This window comes from Morone saxatilis, unplaced genomic scaffold (assembly GCF_004916995.1).
Source record: "Morone saxatilis isolate NCDOM2014 unplaced genomic scaffold, NCSU_SB_2.0 Contig2, whole genome shotgun sequence".
Lineage (NCBI taxonomy): Eukaryota > Metazoa > Chordata > Actinopteri > Moronidae > Morone > Morone saxatilis.
In genome coordinates, this window is record NW_023339762.1 from 26091669 (window position 1) to 26103197 (window position 11529).

At 38.3% G+C, this 11529-nt stretch overlaps 1 protein-coding gene across 1 annotated transcript in view; it reads left to right on the forward strand.

Moving 5' to 3' along the window:
* Nucleotides 1-11529, forward strand: part of LOC118330976 (voltage-dependent calcium channel subunit alpha-2/delta-4-like) — a 24705-nt gene that overhangs the window by 4566 nt on the left and 8610 nt on the right. The window contains exons 2-7 of the mRNA XM_035665732.1: nucleotides 4592-4673; nucleotides 7730-7846; nucleotides 8724-8783; nucleotides 9832-9994; nucleotides 10081-10212; nucleotides 10834-10894. Of these exons, the coding sequence (XP_035521625.1) occupies nucleotides 4592-4673; nucleotides 7730-7846; nucleotides 8724-8783; nucleotides 9832-9994; nucleotides 10081-10212; nucleotides 10834-10894 (615 nt within the window). The remainder of the gene's footprint in view (nucleotides 1-4591; nucleotides 4674-7729; nucleotides 7847-8723; nucleotides 8784-9831; nucleotides 9995-10080; nucleotides 10213-10833; nucleotides 10895-11529) is intronic.

Sequence of the window (11529 nt, forward strand, 5' to 3'; positions counted from 1 at the left end):
GTTATTAGTCTAGACAAACACATTCAATCTAAAATAAAAACAAAGAATATAACATAAAACAAACAATCCGTCTGATAAGAGTCTCACTATGAACGACCCTACTGGAAACAGTAAATGTTTTATACTTTTATGTACTACTCCAAGTTGATTGATCAGATCTAACTTAACTTTGCTGGTGATTTTTTAGTAAATGTTGTGACGCTTCGTTGAACGGCGTCAGTGGTGTTTGCCGTTGAATTTAGAAAAAAAAAAAGTATTTTGATGCTTTGAGGCATCAAAGTCTGCTAGCAAGTTCAGTTTTTGGACCTCGGTAGTTGTACAGCAGTGCTAGTGAAGAAAACGTTTAAAGTATTCTGGGTTAGGGTTATAAAACTGTAAACTATCTGTATTCATATCTGTACTCAAAAATGGGCGGGGCTTCAACTTGAACTTGTTCATTTGAGCCTGAAATGGATATTGGTTGAATATAAGTTGGAATCTGCCATTTTTTGGCGATTTGCACGCTTTGTATTTTAACAAACTCCTTCTAGAGAATTGGTCAGTACACTCTGGAGACATTCACAATGAAAGAATATCATTATCAAGTTATTTGTTGTGTCTGTGGCGTAGCGTTGAATTTTGATTTGCAGCTTTAATTAGGGACCGAGCCAGCGACCACTGTGAGGACACCCCGAGTTGCGTTGCTTTAATTTTAATCTGAATTTTAAAAGTTATTGAACTGTAATTAAAGTCATTATCGGTAAATTACAATAATTATTGCTGTTTTAACTGATAAAAACTGTATTTGGACAGTTTACCAAACATTTATTCAATGTTTTTGTTGTGAAAATTATACCAGATATCTGTCAATTCACAAACAAATACAGATTCTTCAGTCTCTTTATGTCATTTTTATTAATATTTAATAATAAATAAATCTTTAATTTTACAGGTTTATTTATTATTATTATATAGTGTAGTTGTTGAGAACCAAAACGTGAATTTTGAAACCCTTTGCATCTGTTTCAGGATTCAGTGCCAGAAAGTAGAAACTAACTTTCAGTACAAACATTTGTTTGTTTCGGTACCTTCATCAGTCAGATGGTTCATCAAGGATCTTAAATAACATTAATAACATGTGACATTGATGTCATTGATGTCATTAACGGCGTCCTGCTGCACGTGGAGAATGACTGCCGCCACTCCCTGTTTAAGACGGCTTAATAAACCTTTTACCTGCTGAAGGTACATTACGTTTATTTCTTAAATTATTGTTCTGACATCAGAGTTTTCTTCTTATCGACTGAATATCATAAAACCAGGAAGAATCCCGCAGTGAGTGTGTGTGTGTGAGCGTCTGAACACACACACACACACTCTCTCTGTGTGTGAGCACTGAGAGGATTAATGTCCAGAACAGATGGATCAATAAACTCCTCTGTTGTTCAACACATGCTGAGTAAACACACACACACACAGTCCTGCTTCAGTGCAGTAAAGTGTGTGTGTGTGTGTTTGTGTGTGTGGACTCCCCGTTGTCTTTACAGCAAACACATTTAAAAACAATGAAACCACCCTGAATGCAACACCAAATTCTCCATTGTGAAAACCTTTGCAGCCGTTGAACGTAACGTTTATGTAACCAGGATAAGTTTTTGTCCTTATGGGGACGCGTCCACGCTTTGTTTGTGTCCTCGCGTCACACCCAAACAGATTAAATGTGACAACCCGAACCTGCAGGTGGCGGCGGCTCTGAGTTTATAACACTGATATCTTAATAATTAATGAGCTCGTAATTGTACCACGCTGGTGGATGCAGCACCTTCTAATGTTTGTTGTTTTTATTGTTTACATCTTTGATTATATAAAAAGACTAAATACAAACAACAGCTGCGTTACAGTGTCTGAGGTGTTATTAATATTAGGATTCATGTCTCCACTCCGGCTCTAAAATGGATTCTACATTCAGTCTGAGATCATATTCCAGGGTTCCCAGGCGTCCTGGAAAACCTGGAAATTTAGAGACTAGTTTTACAGTCATGGAAACACCTAAAAATCTATTAAAATAAGCAAATATCCTGATAATAACCTCTGCTGTCCTTTAGCCCTTCACTCAGATCGACTACATATTTTGTTTTACGGCGTTTCCTGGAGCCGCATTAATAAATACATGTAACACAATGTTAATCGTATGTGAAACAAACACTTTTAATTAGGCTAATGAGTGAGAAGATGAATTTTTCTTTAAAATAAACCGTATGGGCTGTAACCAAAGTCAGCCAGTTCTCACCAGCACAGAGCAGTCGTACTTCTTATTGACTGCCGCCATCCACCTCAGTATTTTTATGAAAGTCATAGATGATCAAATTTGTTAAATGCCAAAAAATAACTACTTTTATGGCCCCAAGTCCTGTTTCTGGACCTCTAAAACCCTGTGTACAGTCTCCAGATTCTTCAGGCGGGTCTTAAAATCAATTCTAAAACTTGGAGCGATGTGACGTCGTCTGTTAAAACCTGTAATGTTTAATAGTATTAATCAAAAGCTATGAGCTTAAACAGCGATATGTGTAATTGGTAATAATTACATTATAAAGATCTAAAACAAAACAATGTATGAAGATAAACAAAGTAACAAGGCTGTTTTATCTGTTTATGTCAACCTGTCAGACTGCAGATGAACACTGAATATATGTGACTCATTTATATAAAGGACCTGTGTTAATTAATGTGCATTGTCCCTTTTTAGATAAATAAACTTCATTAAAGCATTAAAATGACAATGACAACTGTGTGAAACTGCTACAAACATGTTTATTTATTTGAAATGTACCTTTTCATGCTAACGTTTCGGCCTCGTGGCGTCGTTAGCGTGTTTATCTGACAAGGTCAAAATGAACTGGTGAAATTGAGATTAATCAACCTTTATGCCTTTGGGTGTTCATCTAGCGTTCAACCCTCTGTAAGATCCTTATTCACTCATTTATATTCTTATTTTAGATGTTCAGGTGAGCAGAGATTCAGTGTCTGTTCAGTATCACTGGATCAGAATAACTGTAATATAATGAAAACTGTTATTTTTAATGACGCTGAAACTCGTGCTGCTGCCGTGTAGAGCTGTGTGTGTGTGTGTGTGTGTGTGTGTGTGTGTTTCTGTTGTGTTTTTGTGTCATTGTGACTTTGTGCTGAGCAGACACCTGCAGCTCTCCGCTGTGACCCAGATGAAGAACAGATTATCTAAATCTCTCTCGCCGCTGTCATATTTAACTGCCTTTTTCTGCCGTAACCCGTCGCCGGTCCCCTGCGTCACCACGGCAACAGACAGCCAACGAAAAACACTGTTTACATAAGTTTGTTCATTTGTTGCTGCTGTTTGCATCATTTTGTTTTTTGTGGAACTTTATTAAACTCCTGTAATAAACAAGCAGTCACGCGTATTAATACGGAAGTTAAATGATGCCCCGCTGTGGTTGGGGACTTATTTTAACTACCAAAAAAAGATCAGAATCAGTTTAAGTTAATGTTATATTCAGAATATTTTTACCGCTTTACTGTCTATATAATGTCATACTAAATGCTAAGCTCATCACCTTCATGGTGTTTGAATTAATTAAGGATAACTTATAGCCTATTTAATAGTTATTAACAACATTCTACACACATTTTATAACATTTTAGCTGATACAACTGATAAAAAAACAGCAAATTCTTGCCATAAATACCAGCATACATATTAAAATCCCAGTAGAAAAGGAGCAAGTCATGTGTTTAAACATTTTTATGTTTTCATTATCCCAGCGGCTCCACTTCCAGCTCCGATGGCTTTACCTTACTGTCCATTTTAACTGAAAACTGAAGCATTTATATCAATCTATTCTCTCCTCAAAGCCACCAGACTTCATTGACAAAAACAGCAATTTTACCTTGAAGAACACAGAGTTTCTGGTCTGCTGCTGCCTCTGTGATTACTTTGGATCTGAACTAATCGGATTGAGGCAGCGGTGGACCAGCACCTCCTATGTTCTGTGAGGTAAAATTGTTGTTTTTGTCAGTGAAGTCTGGTGGCTTTGGAGATACAAGACTACAGTTTCCTGTCTGAGGGCGAGGTAAAGCAGTGAAAATATTCTACATATAGCGACACACTGAAACTAATATAGATTGTTGTTTGGTGGCTAAAATATTTTTTTTATGCAGCCCCTTTCCACAGCAGTGCATTTCTTAGCTTCCGTATTAGTGCTGCTGCCTGCCAACCAATGAACGTACCTCATATGCTTCCATAAATCCAAACTAACCCATTTAAAGTGAAATGAAAAATGTCATTTAACCTTTTAAGATCTCATCCTCAGTTATATTGTTGTCCTGTTTAACAATTTATGCTAAAAACATTTACAAAAACTTAATTTCTTCGTATTTTTATATCAAAATCCAATCATTTTGTCTTCCTGTAAAACAAAATGTGACTGATTTCAACCAATAATATCGTAATATTCACCCGTCAATCAACTGATTACTGTACAAAACTATTCTAAAAACACTGTTCTGTTCTTGTTGTTTCATGTTGTATTTTTCTGTCTGTCTCTCTGTCTGTCTGTCTGTCTCTCTGTCTGTGTTTCAGGGTGCAGCAGTGGGCGTCTGTGTTCTCTGTTCAGCTCCGAGAATCCACAACCAAATACTCCGGCTCTCTGCTGCTGCAGAAGGTAAATCCTGCTGAATCCTTTAAGAGAAAGATCCTGTTAAAGTTTGACTCGCGCTGTGTGACAGAGCTTCAGTTTTCAGTGCTTTTCCTACATTTCCCAGAATGCCAGTTGACCACACACGCACTAATAGAGTTGAGAGCAATGTTTTTATTGTTTTCAATATGTTTCCATCACAACACAATAAATGATATAAACCCAGAACAAGAGATTATATAACAGTGAAAGAGAAAGAGACAATAAAGCAATAACTAGATCAACTAAATACAAATAAAGGGATAAAAAATATGTAAAAAACTAATATTAAAAAAATGTTTAATTAATTTCCTTTTAAAAAATGAGGAGAGAGTTCACCATTTTAATATCCAGATACACTTTAAATGAGGATTTAATCTTTATTTATATCAGCAGCAACTGTTTTTCTGAAAGGTTGTCAGTCAGTATCATGAAGAGACGTTGGTCGAGAGTTTCCTCCAGTTGCTCCTTGCGACTTTCACAAAAAATTGAATGGAGTAACTATCTATCTATCTGTCTATCTGTCTATCTAGCCTGATTTCTGATTGGAAGTAAGCTCGCTTAAAGTCAGGAAAAGACTTAAAACTGCAAAAATTACTCACTCATAAAGCACATAACGCACTAAACTGAATATAAAAACACACTGGTGCAAGACAAATAACACAATAATAATAATAAAACCAGATTTTTGGGGGCGTTTTCCATTAAATATTAAAGCAGGATGAGAGTTTGTTTTGGATTAGAAATGATATGATGTAACATTTCTACTGATTAAAGTAAAACCACTGAAAAACAGCTGAAACTCAAACTGGTCCGAACAGCAGCAGCCTGGTTGAACTGGGAACAGACAATAATATGGACTGTTTGTTTGTTTGTGTCTGTCTGTGTATTTATGTGTGTTTACCAGACAGACAGACACACACACACACACACACACACACACACAGGGATCATGGTAATGCCCAGATTGAGGACCGAGCCCTCTTTACCGGCGTCAGGATTTGTGGCCTGTTCTGATTTTAGACATTCATCCATTTATCTGTCAGATTTAGATTTATCACAGGCAGTCTGCAGTTTGTCTGCTTTCAAAAACACAACCACCTACCGTAGTTCAGACGACGCTGCAGACGGCGTCAACCAGTACCGAAGAGCTCTTTACCCTCCTCAACAACTATTGTTCAGCACGGAACAACTACAGCAATGTCAGATTGAACTTGAGACTGAAACATGTCTGAAACTACTGATAGTTAAATACATTATGTTTCACTTTCAGCATCACAGACAGCTCAACGTAGAAATAATACAAACAATACTTTTAATTACAAACTGAAACAACCCAAACAAAGCAGGAGAGAGAAATGAATCAATATAAAAAAGAATATTGTAATATTATTACTAACTTTATTTCTACTAAAACGAGTTAAAAGACTCCTGTCCAGAGCTTCACCCTCCTGTGTTTGAGTGCTGAGAATAATCGAATAAGTTCGTCTTTGTCCGGCAACCTTGTTGCTTCTCGCTCAGTTGAAATCCGAACTGACAGACGCTCCTTGAGCGAGGTTGTCGTCAGACGGGTCAACTTCGGTGATCGCTGAACGCCCACTAGTATTGGTTGAAGCCTACAGGCCGATATAGTTTTGAAAAGGGGTCAAACATAGCTAAGGCCGCCTATGGGCTGGATGGGAAAGAGGGTTGGGCGATATGTTAAAATATTTGTCGTTTTCAGTGTCTGAGTGTGTGTCACCTGCAATAAACAGTCTGACATAAAGATCTGAGCTGAGAAACCAATGTTTGGCTCCGCTCATTATTGACCTCAGTAAGTGGGTTACTTACGGTAACTGGAATTAGCGAATGACTTAATCGAGTGATTCAGAGTGTAAATAACACAACTGCGGCGTCCCTCCTCGCTCTCCGCTGGCTGATCCACTTCGAGCTTCTTGATCCAGAGAAAGTGACCTGATTACCTCAGAGAGTCTCGCTGTAAAAACACATCGACACACATCGACACACATCAACACATATCAACACACAACAAACACACATCAACACACATCAACACATATCAACACACAACAAACACACATCAACACACATCATCACACAACAAACACACATCAACACACATCGACACACATCATCACACAACAAACACACATCGACACACATCATCACACATCAACACACAACAAAAACACATCGACACACATCGACACACATCATCACATATCAACACACAACAAACACACATCAACACACATCATCACACAACAAACACACATCGACACACATCATCACACAACAAACACATTAACACACATCGACACACATCAAGACAGCCCATTTAATCTGTTCAAAACGAACTGCCAGCAGCATTAAATCAGTCTCACTGTTTCAGTCACAGTGTGGAAACATCCCGAAATAAAGCCGATCAAATCAAGATTGGAGGACTGTACTATAACTAGAGAATAGAATAATACGAGACTATTCTTTGTTTTGATATCATGGTTATATATCGGCCATCGGCAGCCCATATCAGTCGACCACGAGATGACACAGGTTTGTATTTATCAAAGTATTTATTCTTTAAAAGTGGATAACGATTAAAGCAAAGAGCAATTTAAAATCACATCAATTTCAATAAAATAAGAAAAACAAGCCAAATATCTATAATATATAAATATATATAAGATCAGATATTCTTTAAATGACTTTGCATATGAAACAATAGTCAGTCCCTCCAGGAAGTTTAACACAAATGAAATATACTTTAATTTTTGTTGACTTTATGAAAGAAAATCTAGTTCTGATGAGTCTGATGTCGGTGGGTTTGATGTTCCAGACAGAAGTTCTCTAAAGAACAGTTCTCAGCACATAATACCAAGCAAATATAGACACAAGTTATAATGTTGAATGGAAGAGAATTGGTCTTCTGTTGATGAGATTAAACTATATTTGTGTCTTTGCTTTATTTATTTTTTTGGATCCACTTCAGCTAAAACCAGTGCAGCAGCTACTCTGTTAAAACCTTTGTCTTTGTCTCCTCTCAGAAACTGAAGGACGTGGAGTCCATCATTAAGATCGTGGAGTTGAACGGAAACGACTTGGTGAAGGATTACTCAGATGAGATCGAACGGATGTTGGGAAGCAAGATGAAGTCAGTGAAGGTGAGAACAGAGAGTCTTCTTCAACCTTAAATGTTCAAATAAAAGAAATAATAATAAATAATAATAATAATCTGTAATCTGAACTGCCTCCAAATACTACCAACAAACTCTCATAGTAGTAAACAGCATGAAACTGTTGCATTATGCTACGCCAGACTTAACTGGTTTCATTCTAAGTCTCATTCCCAGACCGTCAGATACCGACGCTTTGAGTCTCAACAGAAAGACTGACCCTACCTTTAATACATGCATACTCAGTTCGTAATACTGTAAATATCGTAAAACTTAAATTAAAAACAGGGTACCAATTAGACATATGTCTCCTTTACTCTCAATTAGTGGCCTGGATTTTAAAAGTTCTTTGTATATATAAAACCTCTTAAAACCCACCCGCCCGCTTGAGCGAGTTTTAAGATGTTTAGATCGCCTACACAAATATCAAGGTTTAATCTTTTGTCAATACGAACACGCTGCACATCGTTTGATCGGTTACCGTTAGGGTTAGGGTTAGGGTTAGTCCCATAAACCACCTACCTGTAATGAACTTGCATCATTAAAAAAGGAGGAATAAAACTGGTACATTATATGACTGTTTGTGAGAAATTGTCCCATATTGTCATGAAAACTCCTGGAAAATGAATTAAAACATATTCAAAATGAAACAATGTGAGAAGGTTTTAAGGCTTTAAACACTCCGGTTGCTCGCGGCTCTCGGTCTTATGTAACCAGTGAATTAAACATTACTTCATTTTACGGGGTCACAATCCTGAAAAGGTTTGTAACGGCTGCATTAAAGGATTATTATAACGTTGTTTTTGTTCTCCATTTCAATCCGTGCGACTCATTCAGACTTCTGTGTTCTGTTTCTTTGCTTTAGAGGTTAGCGGAGTCTGCAGAGGACGCCGATCTGTACCACGAGTTCAACGCTACATTAATGGTTGGTGCTCCTGTTTGATCCTGTTATATGTTACAGTTCAGGCAGCCATTAGTGTTTATTTATTTCACTCCGAGCTGAAACCTGCAGGAGTTAATCCCTCAACAGTTTAATTGGTCTGAGCCCCCGGTGTGCTTTGGCTCAGCTGAATGCTAACGTTAGCATGCTAACTCTCTGTGCTGGACGCTGCAGCAGATTGAAGCTTTAAAGATTCAGCTGACACCTGAATTTAGATCAGGTCAAACTTCACTGATCCTGTGAGGAAAGTGGGTCGACACTTTATTGCGGTGCTACTTGCGGGAACTTTAACATTGTCAGTGGTTTGAAACAAGAAATCCACAGAAGCCTTTATTTGCTGAGTCAGCACTATCGGATCACCCACACAGTGTGACACAAACAGTTTCTAGAAATTTGGTTGTCATTTGCATTTACGGGACAAAATAAGAACTTATTAAAACTGTATGTTTCACTAAATAGTCCGTTACAGCTAATTAAAAGCAGATATCGGTGTCCTGAGCCACGTCTTTGTTTTATACTTTAATAAATGATCGTGGAAAGTTTTCAGGTAATTTGTTGGTTTAAAAGTCTAACATTTGACCTTTTTTAACCACTTGACTTTACCAGAGTTAGTAAAAGGTGTGTGCAAGGGCTTTGAAATATACAGGCAACCTTTTACAGGACTATTGTGTAACATTTAGTGGCATCTAGTGGTAAAGTTTCAGATTGCAACTAACTGAATCCTGCTGGCTTCTGTATGTGATGGCCTTTGAGGTGTGTAGGAGAAACTACGGTGTCCACAAAGCTCACAAAAGACAAATGCAGACTACCACCACCTGCTGGCGTGGAGAGTTCAGTATTAAATGGAAACTTTCATTACCAGTTAAGTGGTATATTAATGTGGTTGTATGTCATTTATTTACCAAAGTTTTTTTATTTTGGAGGGACACCATGTTGTCTTCAGGTTGTTTAAGGTTGTTAATGGCGATGCCTGTCGGTTGAGGATTAATATATGAGAGGAAGCTCTTGACGCCCTCTTCCTGTGTCCTGTCAGTTCGACTACTACAACTCCATGCTGATCAACACGGTGGACGAGGACGGGAACAACGTGGAGCTGGGCGGAGAGTTTCCTCTGGAGGAGAACGAACACTTCAACAACATGCTAGTGAACACGCTGCAGAGCGACATCCAGATTCCTACCAACGTCTACAACAAAGGTCAGACGTTGTCTCTCGCTGTTGTCTTCGGCGGTTCCCGTGAGCTTCACCTTCAGGGTGTTACTCGGTTCTGTTTCTGTGTGCAGATCCCAACATCCTCAACGCCATCTACAACTCGGAGGCGTTAAACGACGTCTTCATCCTTAACTTCCAGAAGGACCCGACGCTCACCTGGCAGTACTTCGGCAGCTCCACCGGGTTCTTCAGAATCTACCCCGGTGAGTTTCTTCTCCGAGAGAGAGAAGAGCTGAGTTCACACTGCGAGCCTCAGCGTTCAGTCATAGACCTTTTTCACAGCAGCCATTTTGACATGAAATAGTAAGGTAAACTGAGGCATTACCAAGTAGCACCCTGTGTGTTTACCCCACTGTTTCATGTCAGAATAGCTGCTGCAGGAAGTCAGCAGATCCGTGAGGAGATGATATGGAGGACGATGAGACACATTTTTAATTATGGAATTCACTGGCGAACTTCAACCAATCAGATCAATTAACCATATACAGTAATCAAACTCTTACTGAAGTCAGTCAGGAGAAAAGAAATAACATGATTTCCATCAAGAAAAGCCTTCGGTGCCGTCCATTGCTCTTCTAACCTCTTTAGCAGCTGCCATTGTTGTTTTCAAAAACAGCCAGTTCTCACATTTTTACTATATTATTGTTACACACACACCTATTTTCAGATTTAAAAAAAAACAACCAAATAAAACGAATTTATTCATGAAACATTAATATGTTTCTTTTTTATACATTGTAATTTATAATATATATTTATGTGTTTTAATTGTTGGCACTGAGTCAGGAAGGTAAACGTGAACTGACTCCGTGTCTCTCTGTCAGGTATTAAATGGACTCCAGACTCCAACGGTGTGGCAGCTTTTGACTGCAGGAACAGAAACTGGTGAGTTCAGTCCAACAAGTTCTCACACACACACACACACATGCACACACACACACGCACGCACACGCACACGCACACACACACACACACAGGTCAATGTAAAACAGGAACACAAAGTTTACTGGATGAATCTGTGAATCTGTTTTACAGAAGACAAAGACAACAATAACTTATTTTATTGCCTTCAGTCGACATTATGAGCATAAAAGTGTATTTTTATTATCCTCTTAAAAAACATAAAACATCTGCTGTTCTCTGTTTGTTGATCTTTACCATGTTGCATGTTAAAATAGACAAATCTTCTCGGTACAAGATGCATTTTCAAAGCGGAACAGAAAAATGTTTCTATCTGCAGTGTTCATATATTTAGTTTGGACCATCGTTATCTGGTACCGGCCGACAAAGTAACCTGCAAACAGGAAGCTCGCCACATCAACTACAGGAAGCTAGCTGACAGTATTTTGCTAGTTTGGACAACTTGAAATTCATCCTTGTTAGCAAGCAAGCTAACGTTATCCAGCTAGAAGCATAATATAACAATATGTTCCACAAGCTTTGCAGTAATGTTAGCTTTGACTTTGGACTCTGTGTTCACTCTGTGAAGGCACTCTGGAGCATAAAGGTCACAACCTTTG